The following is a 17,708-nucleotide window of genomic DNA, read 5'->3' on the forward strand; positions in this document are numbered from 1 at the left end:
GAGCCGGCAGCGCCCGCTCCGTCGGGGGATCCCGGCCCCGGGACGAGGGAAGAGCGGGGGGAAAGAGGGATGAGGGCAGAGCGGGGTGAGGGTGACCCAGCCGTAGGGTGATGGGCGCCCAGCCCCGGGGTGCTGGCGGCCCGGAGGGGCGGGCAGGCGTAGGATGGGGTGAGGGTGATCCAGCCGCTGTGAATTGGGCCAAATGAGGAAGGGTACCAGGGCCAGCCTTGCTCCAAAAAGGGAAAACGATCAACAGTGATGATCGTGCGCCGGAATTTTGGGAGGTAAGAGGAATGGGAATTGTCAGAGCAGTCGCGGAAGTTCTAATAAATAGAGAGTTTTGGTGCGAGACGGTGATTAATTCATGGCAATCTGATGGAGCTGAGCTGGTTATTAAAGCTGGCTGAGCTGATCCGGAGGAGAGCGCTCACCCCTGCCGAATAATCGGCAGGAAGAAAATCGTCTTTGTCTCCGTATCAGCGCCTGCCTGAGGAGAGCTGCTGTTAATTTTAAAGAGCAGAACAATCAGATAAGGAAAGCCAGAGGCTGGTTTGTGGGGAGAGCCGGGATGATGAGTCCACCCCAAGGCAGTCACACGCTCCATGGATGCGCCGTGGCCGGGGTGACCCGGCTGCAGCACCGGGAGCTCTCCCCTCCTCACAGGCTCATCCTGGAAAAACCTTCTTTGACATCGTCTTTGCTGCTCCCAGAGCTGCAGAATAAATCACTCCTCTTGCCGGAGCTCGTATTGCCCCTCCCCAGGTCCTGGCTCGGGGGTACAAGGATGGGTTTGAAAGCTGCAGCCCATCCCGATGGGCGAGCTCCTGGAGGCATCCTGGCGTCCTTCCCACCCCGTGGAGATGATGGACAGGAATCGGTTTGCTGTGATCTTTATTCTTTCCCATGTCACCAGGGTGGCTTCTAGAAATAACCAGAGATCCTCGAGACCCTGTCAGTTCCAAAGGAGGATGGAATATTTACTGGCCATAAGCTGAAGGAGGGAAGGTTTAGAGTGGATACTGAGGAAAAAAATCCTTCCCCGTGAAGGTGCTGAGGCCCTGGCTCAGGCTGCCCAGAGAAGCTGTGGCTGCCTCATCCCTGGAAGGGTTGGACGGGGCTTGGAGCAACCTGGGACAGTGGAAGTTGTCCCTGCCCACAGCACAGGGTGGAACTGAGGTCCTTTTCCAACCCAAAGTATCCCGGAATTCTGTGATTCTCAGCATCACCACAGGGTGCTGCCAGCTCACGCTTCTGTGGGGTCGATCCCTTTGGTCCAAGTTTGTGAAGGACCACGGTTTTTTTCCCGTTTGGATGGGTGAGAGCCTTTCCTTGCTGCCCGAAGTGCTCTGCCAGCCCTGCCCTCGCTCTGACGAGGCAGCAGGTGAGCTGTGTTAGATACAATTTTATTTTGCCCCATTTTGAAAGCAAACCCTCCCCAGGCCAGGGCTGTGTCGCCACATGGGGCCTCCACCGGCTTCAAGGGCCACAGAAATGCTGTTTCATGCAGAGAAAAAGGTAAAATATCGTCTTTAAAAGGCACAAAGGGGAGGGTGGGGGACTGCTGTTTCCTTTGTGATTTATTCATTTGTCCTGCCTGAAAAGTCATTCCCTGTATCCACTGGCTGGTCTGTGCCTCCTGGTCTGGACCTGATGCCTCCGTGGCTGCAGATCAGATCTGCCTGTGCCTCTGAGGATGGGCACTTTCTGCGTCCCCGAGGTCTCCTTTGGGTTAAATTGTTAAAAAACAGGGCGAGGGGAGAGTCCCCGGCCCTGGAGGGATTTAAAAGCCGTGTGGCTGTCGGGCTCAGCTGCGCCTGGCTTGGATTCGATGCTCCCAGAGGGTTTTTCCACCCTTAACAATTCTCCCTCTGTGGGAGTTATTTCCACACGTAGCAAGGCTGGTGTTGCTGCAGAAGCAAAACCCACCCCTGGTGAGGCTGCTGCTTTTGCTAGCAGGAGTTTGTTCTGTGCAGAGGAGCTCAGCAGACCGGGTTTCCCCCAAATAAACCCCAATATTGGGAGGTAGAGCCTCCTCAAATCATGTGGCATCACCAAGTGAAGCGACACTGCTCGGACACATCACGCTCCTATTCTTTACAAAAGCAGTTTCAGTGATTTTGTAGAGAAGTTTTAAAGGGTTTTTTAAATCATGGTTTAAGTACAGACCCACCCCAAGTCTATACTCTCCGTTATAATTTATTATATATATTGATGTAACTATATTTATTATATAGGGGAGGTGGGGAAAAGTTAACCCTGCATAAAGGATTGATTTAAGGAAATTACTGCTCAGCCTTTGCAATGACCAGCTGGATTTTCTTTTGCTCCACATGTTTCCAGAGAGCAGGTCAGAGAATCCTGGAATGGTTATTATTTTTACAAGGGAAATGGTAAGAGCTGTTTCCTCAGGTCCCTTCTCCAAAGGAAATGCTTGGTGATGTGGCTTTGGAATTGTTCCAGCACAGTTCTTTTGGGTACAATTCTTCCTCAGGTATGTTTAAGAACAGACCATATAAAACATCCTCACAGAGCTTGCTACCCATAAGAATTTTATTGACTGGGAAATAGGCTGCTGCTTTCTCTCTCTGCACAAACTATTTCTCAAGGTCTAAAAAACAAGGGATTGTTTTAAGGGAGAATTCTGAGCATGACTTTTTTTTGGGGGGGGGAGGTGAGCCTGGGGTGGGAGTTACTCCGGGAAAGCTGATGGTGGGAACAACCTCGGGGTTGTGACACAGTGACTGAGACCTTGGGTACAGAGACGGGAAACCGGGAGGCTCCAGCAAGAATTTATTCCTAAAAAAAAAAAGTATTTTCAAACAGATACATAAACGAACGCGAGACGAATGCGGTGCGGATTAACTCCTAGAAACACAGATTTCCCCTAAGGAGCTCCGGGAGGCCGTGCTGCTTCCCTCTACCGACCTCCAGTGTCGGCGCCGAGGCAGAACACACAGATCAGCGAAAAATCTGCACAAAAATCACCCATTAGTAAAAGGGGATAACCCTTCGAAGAGTTAAGCGGGGCGAAATGAACAATTAAGTACTAAATATACTTCAAGTCAGAGAATTCTACGCAATGCTGTGACGAAAAGGAGCTGTTTGTGGCCTCCCTGGCTGAGCCTCCCTCTTAACTTCCCAATACAGAATCTCACCTGATCGTGTTCTGGAGAGGCTGAAGGAATAAAGAAGAGGTACAAAATGACCAACAAGAGGAAAAATACTCCCCCTACAGTCTATAACAGAGAGTTTGGGCAATAAAGTGGGATATTAGGGGGTACATTGCAGAGAGGAATGTGAAACAGCTACAACATCAATGACACCAGCAATTTACTGACGGCAGTGAGAGCTTCCTTCAGGCCCCCAAATTCACAGAGGTGAGAAAAAGATCTGTCTGCGTCCTGGCACAGCCTGGGGCCGAGTCAGACTGGAGAAAACATCAAAGTGGATTCGGCAGGAGAGGGAAACAAATGCCCAGCTGAGTGATGAAAAGGTAAAAGACGGGAAGGAAGTGATTCAGTGGTTTCTCTGCTCTGTTCTAGACCGTGATGTTTTTTCTGGCGCTTCTTGACAACTGCTATTATTTTTTTTTTTGTTATTGTTGTTGTTGTTGCTGAATGTGTCTCCTGATGGATTCCAAACAATCCACATCCAGGCTGGAATGATGAGGTGGTTGCAGGCTGGAGATCACCATGAGGTTCTGGTTCAGCCGTGTCACAGGCGCTCCCTCTCGTCCCCAGCAGCGCCAGCCGCCGTCTGCGGAGCTCCAGAGCTGGAATTTGGTGCGTCGGGGGCTCTTTCTCGTAAAAATTACTTCCTCAGTTACTGATCATTTGCTCTGTGCCCCCCTTTCCTGCTATTCCTATGGCTGGGTACATCTTCCCGGGGGGTTGGGACAAGAGGAAGCCCCGGGCAGGGCTGGGGGCTCTCACTGCTCCGCAGCCGGAGGCTCCTCCTCGGCCTCCGGCTTCTCCGGCTGCGATTCCGGCGGGATGAGGCACTGCACCTCCTCGGAGCTGATGGCCACTTTGTCAGGCTGCAGCCAGCGCTTCAGGTGCTCCAGCGTGCTGGGGACAGCAAAGGGACACCGTGAGAGCAGGGAGTGACAGAGCCGCACGGGAACGCACAAGAGGAGCGACGGGAAAAGCCTCCACGGGCATTTCCTGCTCCTCTGCAGGTATTCCCGTTCCCACAGGTGAGCTCTGGCGTGGGATGGATGCTTGGGCCAGAGGGACAAGCAGTCTGTCATTCCACAAAGCCAATCCCTGCAGGTGGGCCCTTCAGCCTGTGGCTAGAACAGGTTTGATGCTCTGATTCCTCTCAGGATCCCTTTCAGCCTTTACACACCTGAAGTTCTCCTCTGTCTCTGCAGCCAAAGACTCCAACTCAGTCAGACAGAGGGCAGGGTTAGATGGGATACTGGGAAGAATTTCTTCCCTGTGAGGGTGGTGAGGCCCTGGCACAGGGTGCACAGGGAAGCTGTGGCTGCCCCAGCCCTGGAAACGTTCAAAGCCAGGCTGGATGGGGCTGGGAGCAACCTGGGACAGTGGAAGGTGTCCCTGCCCAGGGCAGGCGGGTGGAACTGGATGGACCTCAAGGTCCCTTCCAACACAAACCAACCTATGATTCCAGGAATTCCCAGATTTCTGGGCTGGAAGTAAAATAACCTTTTGTTCAAACCAAACCAAACCCCTGGACTGCCTCTCTGTGATGAAGATCAGAAAATACAGGGGGAAAGGGAAGGGAACAAAAACAAAGCAGGAAGAGTACCTCAAAAAGTGTGAGCATTAGCAGCACTGCAAGGTGAAAGAACCAATATAACCCTAACAGTCTAACACCATAACTCAGCGCACTTAAAAGTTAAGGCTTGCTCAGTTGCATTGGTGGGTGGGAGTCAAAACTTCAGCACCATTCAGGAGTGACCTCTAACTTCATAGCTAAGTTCTAGGGACTGAAATTCTTCCATGGATAGCATCCTCACCCTTCAAAAACAGCAGAAAGAGCACGTAAGAGCTTGGGTTTAAATACAAATCGCGCTGAAGTTAACTGGGGGCCAAAGAAACCATCTGAAACCTCCTTATAAACAGGGATTACTTTTCATAGTTCTGGCTTAAGCAGATTTTCTTCAAGGGAGAAAAATAATCTTCTCGTCATCCAGAAGCAATCATGGAAAATGTCAGCTGAGAAATGAGGAATTTGGAGAGCGTTCCGTGTGATTGGGAATGGGAGATTGCTTAGGGAAAGGGCTCCCATCTGACTTCTGACATCATCTGTGAGAGGGCAGTGGGGGAGAGAGCAGAAGAACTGTAAGAGAGGCAGGGGAAGGAAATCTCATCCCAGGACTGGCACCAACCCCAAATCCCCATCTGGGACATGCACCGGACATTCCCTCCCCTGCTCCATTCCTTCCCTGCCCCACGTGTGAGGAGGGAAATCACTGAGCAGGCCCCAGCTGCTGAGGGGTGAAAAGATCAGAGAGGAGCACTGGCAGCTCAAACCCTACGTGCTCTGTGTCCCCTCTAGCACAACCCCATTTGGGGAATGGGCATTCCCAAAATGCTGCAGGAATCCCGTGGCAGCCCCTCTGAGCTGCAGAGAGACGGTATCTCAGTGCAAAACCCTCTCCCAGCTTTTAAGAGGTGAGCGGTGACCCCTTCCCACCGATTTGCTCGTTACCTCTCGTCGGCGTCGTGGCCCTCGACGTAACATTCCGCCTCAAACTTCTCCTGCAGGAACCTGTCCCAGCATTCCTTCTTGGCCTGGGACAGCGTGCGCAGCATGTCCTTGGAGGTCACCTCCTGGGACAGGCCTTTGATCCTCATCAGTCTTCTCTCTGTGAGGAGAACAGGGGGTTTTATCTTGGTTTTTTTTTTGTTGTTTTTTTTTTTTTTTCTGGAAGGAGGGAAGGATCTGGACCTCTAGATCAAAAAGTAAGTTAAAATAACTTTTCAAGACAAAATTTCTATTTTAAAAGTAATTCCCCCCCTGTATTTCAAGCCCGCACAGCTCTCTTTCCTCTACGCACACAAGATGACGTTTTTCAGGTGATGGTTTGTGCAATCAGCCAACTCTGCCCGTCTGGGGTTTTAATAACTTGCACGCTTACTGCTCAGTTTCCGTGAAATCACACACATCTCGCAGGCACTGAGTTCCCACAATTTCCATGCAAATTGGAATATAAATCACTCTCATTGCACTACTCGGTGCGCCGTGAAACAGCAACAAAGGCACGATGAAAGTTCTGGCAGAAATAAAACCTCAAAAAGCCACTTCTGCCACCTGCTCCGTTGCTCTGCGCAGCCTCCCACTTATTCTGGAGGGTAAGAACCAATTTTTTTCAGCTTTTACTTGATAAAAAGTTCCTTTCTGTGGCAGAGATGAGGAAGCTCTGACTGAGCTTCACCTTTCCACCGCTGCACTTGAAGAAAATGAGTCAGATTCTGTGTTAAACAGCTGGGAGACTTTCTGACCACCCCACAAACAGAGCTGTCACCGGGCACCTCAGCAGCGGGAGACACTCACCCAGGGATGCTAAATACACCTCTGAGTCATTCAGGGGTGCCCAGGGCTTCAGGGTGGGCCGGGAAGAGGCACCCGATCCGCCGCCCTCGGCGTAGGAATCCACGAAGGAGTCTGTGAAAGCATCGCCGGCCTCCTTGTGCTCGGGATGAGGCAGACAGGAGCAGATCTCAGCCCAGAGGTCCTCGCTGGACCTGACCACCGCGGAGTCCACGCTCTCGATCATCCTCATCGTGGGATCCTGGCACGGGGGGAACAAACGGTGAACACCGAGCCGATCGGCCCAGGCCTCCGCCAACCTCCCCCCACCCCACTTTGCCCAAGTCACATTCCAGCGGCCATTCCAGGGAATTCTCATCCCACCGAGACGCCCTGCCGCCCTCCAGGCAGCGACGCGCCCGCGGCCGCCCGTCAGGCGGAGGGGCCGCCCCGCTCCCGCTCCCGCACCCACCGCTCCGGGCACCGCCGAGCTCCGCCCGCGCCGCTCCGGGCCCGGGCCCGGCCAATCACCGCCGCCGGCTCCCGCCAATCACCGCCGCCGCCGGCCGGGCGAGAGCGCCCATTGGCCCGCGGGACGGGGGGCGCTGACGCCGCCGCGCCGCCATGTCGGCAGAGGGCGGAAGTTGTCGCGGGCGAGCGCGGTGTGACATCGGCTCCGTCGCGCTGTGCCGGGATATCCGAGGGTGGGATGCGTTTCGGCGGGACGCGGGGAGCCCCGGCGTGGCTCTGAAGCCCCTCTCTCCGCAGGCCGCCGCCGCCGCCGCGTCCGTGGGATGAGCCGGCTGCCGTCCGGCGCCGTGCTGGCACTCATGGGGCTGCTCTTCGCCAGGACCATGGCCTGGACATCCAGCGGCAAAACGCACGCGGAGCTGGTCAACAACCTCTACAGTGAGTCCCGGCAGCGTCCTTGGGAATGTCGGTGTACGGATATCCAGTGTCGGTGTACGGATATTCAGTGTCTGTGTGCGGATATGCAGTGTCACACCGTGTGGCGCTGCTCGCTCGGAAGGGCTGGGGTTAACGTTCCCCAATTTCGGCATTTGCCCCAGCCTGAACTCGTTCTATTTATAGCTGGAAACAAGGTGTTGTGCCAGAGGGGGCAGGAAAGCCTCTCCACACCTTCCTTCCCCGGCTCTGGAAGCGTGTGGCGCCCTTGAAAGCGCCGCAGCTCGGTGTTCCGAGCCCGCGGCTGCAGCCGAGTGTCCCGGACATCCGTGCCGTGCTCCCAGCTCTGCCCGGGGGCTGGAATGGTGCCCGGTGCTCCCGCTCCGCTCAGGACAGCCGGCTGCAACACGCATAGAAATAGCTGTAAACTTCCCCGGAATGCCCGCAGGAAGACGTGGAGGGATGTCGGGTGTCCCCGCAGTCGTGGCCCCTGGGTTCGCTGCCGAAACCTGAACGGGCGTCTCCGTTTCCCGCCGTGAAACGCGATTCCATTTCACTGCGCCAGAGGTGGTGTGGGCGCAGGTGGCCACCCTCTGGAGATGGGCTGGTGGCTGGGCTCCCAGCGGGAATGGGAAGGGATGTCCTTCCGTCAGCGTTTCGTTTGCTGTCTCTCTCAGATCCCTCATTAATTCCCCCAGATCCACCGACTCCCTCAAGTGCGCTCCCCCTTTCGAGCCTCTTCTTGCTGGAATGCCGAGGATTTCAGTCCCGCCTGTCTCTCTTTTCCTTCTTTCCCAGAAAAAGGGATCATTAAGTCTCAGCGAGTCTTCGACGTGCTCTTGGCTACAGACAGAGGTCACTACATCAAGTATTTCCCGTACATGGATTCCCCTCAATCCATAGGTGAGCCACCTCCGTCAAAACATCTGCCTTGGCAGGTGCTCCGTGGTGTAGCTGGGGAATCCCCTGTCTCTGGAAGTGTCCAAGCCCAGGCTGGATGGGCCTTGGAGCAGCCTGGTCTAAGGGAAGGTGTCCTCTGCCCGTGGCAGGGACAGGATGAGCCTTAGGGTCCCTTTCCAACCCAAACCAACCTGTGGTTCTGTGAGAGGAGACAGGTGTCTCCCTGTTTTTAAGGGAAGGTGGGGGAGCATTAAGAGCTGTTCCCACTGGGAATTTTATTCCTTGTCAGATAACTTGTGTCACCCGTTGCCTTTCAGGCTACAAGGCTACGATCAGCGCCCCGCACATGGTAAGGTGGAAGCTCCTCACTTGCAACAGAAATGGGGGGAATTGTTTATTTCTCTTTTTATATTTAATTTTTCTCTGAGTGGAAAACCGAAACATCCCATGGGCATGATTATCCCTGCTTGTTTCTTTAGGGGATTTCCTTTTTAAGGGGGATTTCCCCTATGCTCTTTCAGTTGCTTTGAAAGTGTGCTTTTAAAATGGGAATTCCGCGTTGTCCCTTTTTTCGCGTGAGACCTTTTTTCCCTGCTGTTTCCCGTCTTAATTCCTGAGCCTCTGCCTAAACGATCCTGCAGAAGATCTTCCAGGTCTGACACTTGAGTTTTGCTCTGGAAGTGTCCGGCACGAGGCCAGGTGTGCTGTGATTAAATCAGAAAGCAAGAAAAAGTGTTGGAAGAGGAGACTAGCCCCGGGATGTTTCCCACTTCCTTGTCCTGGGTGTCCCTGCAGCATGCCCACGCGCTGGAGCTGCTCAAGGACCGGCTGGTGGAAGGTGCCAAGGCGCTGGATGTGGGATCTGGGAGCGGGTACCTCACCGCGTGCTTCGCCAGGATGGTGAGCTCATGGCACTCTATTCCCAGCCCAGGAAGCACATCCCTTAATTAGCTGATATGACTGGGATTACTCAGCCTTAAAACAAAGGGAGGGGCACAGTGCTTGCACCTTCTCCTCAGAACCTCGGCTCTGGAGTTTCTTCCCGGAAATTACCCGATTCCCACCAAAACCTGCCCCGTCTCTTCCATACGGGAGGCATCAGGTGTTTGACTGATGTTCCTTCCAGATTGGCCCGACGGGAAAAGCTGTGGGCGTGGAGCACATCAAGGAGCTGGTGCACGAATCCATCCGGAACGTCCAAGAGGATGATCCCGCGCTGCTCAGCTCCGGCCGTGTGAAGCTTGTGGGTGAGCTCCCTGCAATCCCAGGGTTTTTCCCTTGGCTCCGCTCCTCCGAGTCCTTCCGGTTTGTGCTGATGCCTTGAGTCGTTAGGACCACCAAAGCCTTCCCTGCGTGTTTTCTCCCTGTAGTTGGAGACGGCAGGCAGGGATACCCCGAGGAGGCTCCTTACGATGCGATCCACGTGGGAGCGGCCGCAGCCACCGTCCCCAAGGAGGTAAGGCCGGGTGTCCCTGGGGAAGGTGAGGGAACCACCGCAAGCTTCTTTTCTGTCGTGACCTTCGCAGCGCTGCTTGCTCCTGTTGTCTGTGTGTGGGATATTTTTCCCCTCTGCTGACTGGGATCTCTGGGCGCTGCAGCTGCTGAAGGAGCTGAAGCCGGGCGGGCGGCTGATCGTGCCCGTGGGGCCCGAGGGAGCGAACCAGGTGCTGATGCAGTACGACAAGACCAGCGAGGGGCACATCGTGGAGACCCAGCTCATGGGCGTCATCTACGTCCCTCTCACAGACAAGGAAAAGCAGTGGCCTCGGTAAAAGCTGCTCTTCCCTGAGGAACGCTCCTTCCTCTCCCTCTGAGCTTGCTTTCCTTGGCTTTGCTGACGGAGTTCTGGATCCCTGGCGGATTTATGGAAAAAAAAAAAAAAAAAAAGGAGAGAACAGCTTGGCAAAGCAGGGGCTGTTTTCCATTTGAAAGAGCCTGCGGAGGTTTATTTTCTCTTTTTTTCTGAAGCCTCTGTGTGTTTTCAAGTTCCACGAGATGGACTGAGGGAAGTAGTAACTGTTGGTTTTCCTTTGCCTCAGGGATGACCTCTGACACGTGGATGGATGTCTCTAAAGGCACCTCAGAAAGCTCATGAGAGGGACTTAGGCCTGTAGATGGTCGGTATGGTTTTGCTTTCTAATGGAAATCTCATCAGTGGATAAAGGGAAGTTCTGCTTCAGAGGAGCTCGTTCTGGAGGGATGGAGAACAGGGACAGGACCAGGGCAGGCTCTTGGAGGCCGTGGCAGCTTCCAGAGAGCGGATCCAGACAACTGCAGCTATCCTCTCTGATAAACTCTAGATAACATCAGTTCACAGAGAATTCTGAAAGCAGACAGGAATACTTAAAGCTTCACTAAAACCACTTTAACGTCGACTACTCTGCCTAATGCTTGGCGAAAATAAGTCGCAGTTAGTGTCTTGGAGCAGCGATGTACCCCGATTTGTCAATGTTTTTAAATACGGGAGAGTGTTTTCTTCCTGCCTGCACCGACTAATTGAATCACGGGCAGCAACGCTGGATTTTTGAGGTTATGAAAAATGCTCGTTTTTTGGAGGTTTTTTTTTTTTTCCTCTCTTGTTTTGAAAAATGCTCATTCCTGGACTTGTCCCTCTTTGGGATTATGAAAAACGTTAATTTCTTGGCTTTTCTGATTGGAGTTATTAAAAAAATGCTTACGTTTCGGCAAAAATGCTCATGTTTATTTCGGCTTTTCCCTGACGTGTCCCTCCCGCAGGCGGTGGCTGAGGAGGCTCACGTGGAGGGGGCAGGCAGGCTGACCCTCGCTGGGGCTCGAGGGTCATTTGTGGAGCAGTTCTGACTGGGGAGGCTGCTGGGGGGGGTAAATAAATAAAGTCACTCTCACGGCTCCACGGCCTCCGCCTCCACCCGCGCCCTCACGGCTCCGTGTGGGGGGGGCGGGGAGGCGGGCACGGGACAGTGGCGCCGGGGGCGTGGCCTGGCGGCGCAGCCCCGCGCTGATTGGCCGCGCCGCCGGGCGCAGCGCGATGCGTCACGGCGTGCGGCGCGCGGTGTGGCTGGCGTGGGTGCGCGCGGCGGGGAGCGGGGTCCGACCGCCGCCGCCCCGTGGGGACATGGCCGAGCCGGGACCCGGCCCCAGCCGAGCCCGGCAGGAGGAACCGGGCCCCGCCGGCAAGGAGGAGGAGGAGGAGGCGGCGGCGGCGCCGGCCCCCAAGAAGCGGCGGCTGGCGGGCGGCGAGCGGTACGTGCCGCCGCCGCGGAAGCTGAACGCCGGCGTGAGCTTCGGCGCCGAGCACTTCGCCGAGACCTCGTACTACTTCGAGGGCGGCCTGCGCAAGGTGCGCCCCTACTACTTCGACTTCCGCACCTACTGCAAGGGGCGCTGGGTGGGCCGCAGCCTCCTGCACGTCTTCGGCACCGAGTTCCGAGCGCAGCCCCTCGCCTATTACCGCGCCGCCGCCCGCGCCGGCCGCCTGCGCCTCAACGAGGAGCCCGTGCGCGACCTGGACGTCGTGCTCAAGGTGGGCGATACCCCGGGGACTGGGGTGGGCTGGCGGCAGAGCCCGGCCGGCCCCGGGCCGCGGGCATCACCCCGCGGGCTGCGCGGTCGGATAACACGGGGCCGGGAGCTGGACTTGATAATCCTGATGGGTTCCTTTCAGTGCGACGTATTCTGCGGACCCTGTGGAGGGGTTGAAGGGGAAAGCGGGGCTCCCGGGGAGTCCCTGCCCCGCTGGGTTCGGGAATGTGTGGATCCTACAGCCCCACACCCATACCAAGGGCTTCCTTGGCCCTTGGGAACGGGAATTCCCTATGGGCAGGTTGTTGGATTTGCATGGTGACGCACACGCTTATTGCCCTAAATCCGGGGTCCCAGGAGAAAGGGGCTCTGGTTCTTCTCCCGCAGCATCAAGTCCCTGTTGTCTGTGGATGGGTGGGTGGTTGCACGAGCTGGATTCAGGCTAATTGTCCCTGTCCCTTCCAGAACAACGACTTCCTCAGGAACACGGTGCATCGGCACGAGCCGCCGGTCACCGCCCAGCCCATCCGCATCCTGGCGGAGGATGAGGAGGTGGTGGTGGTGGACAAGCCCTCGTCCCTGCCCGTCCACCCCTGCGGCCGATTCCGGCACAACACGGTCATCTTCATCCTGGGCAAGGAGCACGGCCTGCGGGAGCTGCACACCCTGCACCGCCTGGACCGCATGACCTCGGGCGTGCTCATGTTCGCCAAGACCGCGGCCGTGTCCAAGCGCATCGACGAGCAGGTCCGGCAGAGGCAGGTGAGGCCTTGGAGCTGCTGCTGCTGCTGCTCTCCTGGAGCAGATGTGCTCCAAAGTCAGCCACGTTTGGGCTCTGGGCGAGCTCCAGTTCCCCAGACAGCTCATGGTGGTGTTGCTGTTCTTCGCTGTTGGTGCTTCTCGTCCCTGACAAGCTAAAGACAGAGTGGAATTTGAGTTTGGTAGTACCGGATTGGAAGGGGGCTCCTAAAAAATTTAATTGGATTTGGTAACGCTAGCGTGATAATATTGGATTGAAAGCCTTAAAAATTTAACTGCTTTTGCTGATATCGGGTTGGAAGGGCTCTCCTACAAATTTAGTTTGATTTGGCAATGTTTAATTGAAAAGGGTCTCCTCCAGCTTTAATTGATTTTGGTAATTTTAGGTCGAAAGTAATCTCCTAAAATTTAAATTATTTCGGTGATATTGAAGAGGATCTTCTTCCCTAAGGGATTGTCCCATGGGACTGTGCAAACCAGTTGGAGATGAGATTTATTTGTGAGTGGACATACGTCAACTATCCAATACTTTTGTAATCTTAAAATTCCCATTTTTCCAGAGTCTCTTGATCCAGACAGAACTTTTTCCTGGGATTGACTTCAGGGCTGTAAGCCAAAGGCTGTGGAGAGATGGCTCCTGAATTTAATACGAGGCAAATAGACCCAGCCTTTCTGTTCTTGTTTTCCCAACTAGGTGGGGAAAATGTGAGGGGAAATTCAGCTTTGAGTAGCTGATTCAATTTTTTTCCCTTTCCTGTTGTAATGAAATGCCACCTTCGGATGTATTTTATTGAGGGGGGAGGGAAGAGGAGCGAGGCCAAAGCTGGGGTGTGTTTTCCACTGTGTTCCCTGAGCCTTCCTCTTGTGTCTCCTGGCAGCTGGAGAAGGAATACGTCTGCCGGGTGGTGGGGGAGTTCCCAGAGCACGAGGTGGTCTGCGAGGAGCCCATCCTGGTGGTTTCCTACAAGGTGGGCGTGTGCCGCGTGGATCCCAAGGGGAAGCCCTGCCAAACCCTCTTCCAGAGGCTCAGCTACAACGGCAGCAGCAGCGTGGTGAGGTGCCTGCCCCGCACGGGCCGCACGCACCAGATCCGCGTCCACCTGCAGTTCCTGGGGCACCCCATCGTCAACGATCCCATCTACAACATGGAGGCCTGGGGCCCGGACAGGGGCAAGGGCGGGAAGATCGGGAAGACGGATGAGGAGCTCCTGAAGGCTCTGGTAGAGGAGCATCGTTCCAAACAGAGCCTGGAGGTCTTGGGTATTGGGGAGGAGGACTTGAACTCCAGCGGTGAAAGTAAAGACGGTGGGATTCCAGGTGACTGCGCAAAGTCTGATCCTGTGAATGGGAGTTCCTGCCCTGCCGAGGACGAGAAGGATCCCGAGAGGAATGACGCAGCAGCTTGTCCACTGAACTCTGATATCAACCTGGAAATGCTTGATAAAGACAAAGAGCTCAGTTTGTGTGGGAATCAGGATGGGCGAACGGGGGAGAAGGGTTGGGAGGAGAAGGACCCTCTGTGTGTGGAGTGCAGGACGAGCAGGCGGGACCCGTCTCCCAAGGAGCTGGTGATGTTCCTGCACGCCCTGCGCTACAAGGGCGCCGACTTTGAGTACTGCTCCAGCATGCCCGAGTGGGCCATGGAGGACTGGGAGGAGCGACCGGGATAACCCGGCGCCTGCGGGCACCGCTTGCAGGGACAGCGGCGTGCAGAGACCAAAGATTGACTTTTCCGTGTGGTTGAGGTGAACAAAGCGTGCCTTGAGCTGGGGTGGGAGGGATCAGTGGGGCTGGAGAACTGTCCCGCTTCCCACGGGTGCTGCGAAAGATGAGCAGGGAAACAAGGCTAAAGCAGGAGTTCTGTGTTGTCCTTGAGTGAACTGGGACATGAAGGCAGCGGAGACCGAACTCTGCTCGGCACAGGCAGCTTTGCCTTCCCCTCAATGGATTCTGGAGCAGTTATCCACATGGATAATGAGGTGCATGCACTTAAAGTCAGAAACTGATCTTTCTTCCAGCCTGCTGTGTTCCTGTGTCTTACAGTAAGAGCTGCTGGATGTCATGTCATAAAACCTGTATTTTACTGTATTTTATTGTCAGAATGATTTCAAAATTACAAAATTACTCCTGAGAACACTGTGAGGTAAAACCAGAACACTGTGATCTGTTTTGTGCCTGCTGTTTGTCAGCGAGATTCACTTGCCTTTGAAATTACCAATATTCCTTCAAATAATTACTTAAGTTAGTAGTTCTGGGGGCAGGTATCAGGCCTGGTTTTGGAGGTACTACTGATCCCCAGATTTTTGTCTTGAGGTTTTTTTTAAATACCACCTCAGTGTGACAATCAGCTTTCAAAAAAAAAAACAGAAGCAGATTTATGAAGAAGAAGACTTTTTAAAAAATAATTTTATATAAATGATAAATATCACCGTAGTCCTTATTTTCATCAGTGTTTACACAGTTGATTCTTGGCTTCTGGGAGGGTTTTTGTATTAATTTTGGAGATCTCAGGTTGGCCAGCCCACAGGAACTAGTACCTTCCTCCTAAAATCACTTGATGTTGTCACCAGGATCCGGATGTAGCTACCAAATCACAATAAACCAGTGCTTGCTTCCAGTAGCCCAGAGGAGCCAAGTGATGTCTTCCTCTGCTGGATCACCCAGCAGATGTTGAATATTTCGATAAAAATTCACTCAGGTTTACGCTTTGCTGTTCCACATCCTGCCAGTGGTTTTGTGATTCTAATTTAATTCCAGCTACTTAGAGAGATGATGCTGAAAATCAGCGTTATCTGAATTTTTGATGAATTGGAATACACCTTTCTTGGAAATTAGTGGAACTTGGGGCACTTTCAGTGTGTAAAAAAAGGATGGCTGGAGCTATTAGTGGATTTGGATGCAGGGGAAAGGGGGAAGATTTAGAGATGACAGTTAAATTAGACTTCTGTGTGTCCCAAGTTACGCTGGGAGGATTTTTGGTAAGGAATTTCTGTTACCAAAAAAAAGGCCCTGTCAGGGATTTTCCTGACTGAGATTGGGGCCAAAAGGTCTGATGAGGAACTGGAGCTCAGCACTGCTTTTTCCCCCTTTTCCTGGAATAATGGCTGCAGTTGGCAACTTTTAATTTCCTGGTCAAGAAACCCCTGGGTTTCCAAGCTTCTTTGAACAATGAAAATTTAGATTTTATTTCACAAGGATCCTACCTCTAATTGCGTTTTATTTAATTTTAGTTTGTTTTGTTCAAAGTCAAAACGGTGTTTGATGTTTTGCTAGCTGGGAAGATGTTGCTCTTGGAGGTGTCCTGTGATAAATTCCCGTCTCAGATTGGGCCTGAGGTAAATACTGGGTCCTGGTTGTGGGCATGAAGTTTTCCGTACAAAGTGCAGGTCCTGGAAGAATTCCTTTCTTTAGTACACCTTTACTTGGACATGCCTTGACAGTGCTGGCTTAGGTTTGGACTTGGATCTTGAAGGTCTTTTCCATCCTAGATGTTCCTATAATTCTGTCTTTATCAGTAGAATGTCTGTCTCACTGTGCTAGAGCACTTTTCCATACAAATAAACCCTCATGGCAAACTTCGCTGTGCCTCGGCCTCTGCCTGTGCAGGATTGACTGTAATTATCCCCTAAACACTCAGCTTTCACACAGTAACTCCTGTCCACTTGTGTTTTAACCCGTACGTTGTGAATGGGAGCCTTTTGTGAGGCTGCACCGTTGTGATCTGGCCACTCTCTGCCCAGGATTTGGTACGATCTAATTTCCAGAAGGATTTAAGTGTAGTTAAAACTCTGGCAGCGTGTGCAGGGAGGGCTCAGAGCTGTCACAGCAGAGGGGGGAGAAGGTTCCCTCCCCTGGAAGCTCTGTGTTTCATTAACTTCTACTTCCAGGCCTCTAATTCCAGACTTTTTTTTGTATAAGTGAACGATGGAGGGCTTAGGCAGAAAGGAAAAGTTTCCCTCCATCTTGTCAATACACTCGTTTATGCTTTTTAAATTGCCGTAACTTGGTGGAAGACAAAGCCAAATGCAGTAATGACTTCTCTGAAGAGAAGTTGATGTAATTTTCAGTGAGGGGCTGGGACCTTAAAGCCCATCCAGTCCCATCCCTGTGCCATGGGCAGGGACACATTCCACTATCCCAGGCTGCTCCAGCCTGGTCTTGGACACTTCCAGGGATCCAGGGGCAGCCTCAGCTTCTCTGGGGCCCTACCACCCTCACAGGGAAGGATTTCTTCCCAATACCCCATCTAAATCTGCTCTTTTCCAGTTAACTGTCATTCTCCCTTGTCCAAAGTCCATCTCTTGGAGCCCCTTTAGGCACTGAAAGGGGCTCTAAGGATTCCCTGAAGCCTTCTCTTTTCCAGGCTGAACAATCCCAGCTCTCAGCCTTTCCTCAGAGGAGAGATCTTCCATCCCTCTAATTCTTATTCAAAGCTTTCACGAAGGACCCAGCCAGACCTAATAGGACGTTTTGTTGGGATTCCAGAGGAGGTTGAGAACAAATTGTTCCCACTGTCACAGCTGGCAGCTCCACAAGCAGAGCTGTGTTCTGAGGGAAGGAGGTAAGTCAGGCTACCCCATGGAGAGGCACCACAGGAAGCTGGATACTGGGTGAGGCCCTTCAATCCCTCGGGACATTCTGTCCTGGCTGTGACCCCTAAATTCTTTGGGACACTATCCTGGATGACATTCCCTCCTGGCTGCGACCGCTGGAATCTTTGGGACACTCTATCCTGTCTTGTGACCCTAAATCCCTCAGGATGCTGTGTCCTGTCTGTCCCGGGCGCCACCTCCGCTTGTCCTTCTCCGCATAAGCGCTGAAGGGAGAGGCCGGAGGGAGAGGTCCGCTTGGAAGTGTGTAGGGAAAAAAAAAAAAAAAAAAAAAAAAAAAAAAAGAGTGAGATGAGGGAAAAGATTTCCCTTTTCGACGAGGATGGGATTCGAACCCACGCGTGCAGAGCACAATGGATTAGCAGTCCATCGCCTTAACCACTCGGCCACCTCGTCACAGCGATTGCTTCCTCACCGGGTCTATAAGGAAGTGCACCCACCGCCCCCACCGCCTCCTCCCGCTCGCCGCTTCCCTGCGCGGCGGCGCTGGCTATGGGGCCCTGCACGGGCACAGCGCGGAGCGAAGCCACCGCG

At 53.6% G+C, this 17,708-nt stretch overlaps 3 protein-coding genes, 1 long non-coding RNA gene and 1 other non-coding gene across 7 annotated transcripts; 3 read left to right on the forward strand and 2 right to left on the reverse strand.

Moving 5' to 3' along the window:
* Positions 1–1,443: 1,443 nt before the first annotated feature.
* Positions 1,444–2,958, forward strand: LOC120753816 (uncharacterized). Its single transcript, XR_005701235.2, has 3 exons — positions 1,444–1,515; positions 2,341–2,491; positions 2,824–2,958. It is a non-coding gene; the product is annotated as an uncharacterized LOC120753816 (long non-coding RNA).
* Positions 2,774–7,017, reverse strand: CCDC32 (coiled-coil domain containing 32). 3 transcript variants are annotated; one of them, XM_040066501.2, is made up of 4 exons: positions 6,971–7,017; positions 6,523–6,760; positions 5,677–5,833; positions 2,774–4,067 (listed from the first exon to the last, which is right to left on the reverse strand). In XM_040066501.2, exons 2-4 carry the CDS (start codon positions 6,749–6,751, stop codon positions 3,929–3,931), a joined length of 525 nt encoding a protein of 174 aa, XP_039922435.1. In that variant the 5' UTR covers positions 6,752–6,760; positions 6,971–7,017; the 3' UTR covers positions 2,774–3,928. The 3 variants fall into 3 exon arrangements, with proteins under 3 accessions (XP_039922435.1, XP_039922436.1, XP_039922434.1); XM_040066502.1 differs by having other exon boundaries at positions 6,883–6,971; XM_040066500.1 differs by lacking the exon at positions 6,971–7,017 and adding an exon at positions 6,848–6,956.
* Positions 7,018–7,146: 129 nt separating this feature from the next.
* LOC120753777 (protein-L-isoaspartate(D-aspartate) O-methyltransferase-like) lies at positions 7,147–10,995 on the forward strand. Its single transcript, XM_040066465.2, has 8 exons — positions 7,147–7,407; positions 8,203–8,307; positions 8,622–8,653; positions 9,100–9,204; positions 9,431–9,551; positions 9,675–9,760; positions 9,903–10,072; positions 10,344–10,995. Exons 1-8 carry the CDS (start codon positions 7,293–7,295, stop codon positions 10,354–10,356), a joined length of 747 nt encoding a protein of 248 aa, XP_039922399.1. The 5' UTR covers positions 7,147–7,292; the 3' UTR covers positions 10,357–10,995.
* A 316-nt stretch (positions 10,996–11,311) lies between these two features.
* Positions 11,312–16,130, forward strand: RPUSD2 (RNA pseudouridine synthase domain containing 2). The gene is made up of 3 exons (XM_040066377.2): positions 11,312–11,806; positions 12,271–12,567; positions 13,443–16,130. Exons 1-3 carry the CDS (start codon positions 11,312–11,314, stop codon positions 14,232–14,234), a joined length of 1,584 nt encoding a protein of 527 aa, XP_039922311.1. The 3' UTR covers positions 14,235–16,130.
* Positions 16,131–17,488: 1,358 nt separating this feature from the next.
* TRNAS-GCU (transfer RNA serine (anticodon GCU)) lies at positions 17,489–17,570 on the reverse strand. The gene has a single exon. It is a non-coding gene; the product is annotated as a tRNA-Ser (tRNA).
* Between the last annotated feature and the right edge of the window lie 138 nt (positions 17,571–17,708).

This window comes from Hirundo rustica, chromosome 6, assembly GCF_015227805.2.
Source record: "Hirundo rustica isolate bHirRus1 chromosome 6, bHirRus1.pri.v3, whole genome shotgun sequence".
Taxonomy (NCBI): Eukaryota; Metazoa; Chordata; class Aves; order Passeriformes; family Hirundinidae; genus Hirundo; species Hirundo rustica.

Bases quoted from the DNA above. Each gene is read 5' to 3' on its own strand.
- CCDC32 (XM_040066500.1), bottom strand. From the start codon at position 6,877: ATGAGAATTCCCTGGAATGGCCGCTGGAAT. The intron at 5,834-6,522 runs GTGAGTGTCTCC...TTCTCCTCACAG, and splicing joins GGTGTATTTAGCATCCCTGG to AGAGAAGACTGATGAGGATC. The intron at 4,068-5,676 runs GTAACGAGCAAA...TGCTGTCCCCAG, and splicing joins GGCCACGACGCCGACGAGAG to CACGCTGGAGCACCTGAAGC.
- LOC120753777 (XM_040066465.2), top strand. From the start codon at position 7,293: ATGAGCCGGCTGCCGTCCGGCGCCGTGCTGGCACTCATGGGGCTGCTC. The intron at 9,552-9,674 runs GTGAGCTCCCTG...TTCTCCCTGTAG, and splicing joins CGGCCGTGTGAAGCTTGTGG to TTGGAGACGGCAGGCAGGGA. The intron at 9,761-9,902 runs GTAAGGCCGGGT...TGGGCGCTGCAG, and splicing joins CAGCCACCGTCCCCAAGGAG to CTGCTGAAGGAGCTGAAGCC.
- RPUSD2 (XM_040066377.2), top strand. From the start codon at position 11,312: ATGCGTCACGGCGTGCGGCGCGCGGTGTGGCTGGCGTGGGTGCGCGCG. The intron at 11,807-12,270 runs GTGGGCGATACC...TGTCCCTTCCAG, and splicing joins ACCTGGACGTCGTGCTCAAG to AACAACGACTTCCTCAGGAA. The intron at 12,568-13,442 runs GTGAGGCCTTGG...GTCTCCTGGCAG, and splicing joins AGCAGGTCCGGCAGAGGCAG to CTGGAGAAGGAATACGTCTG.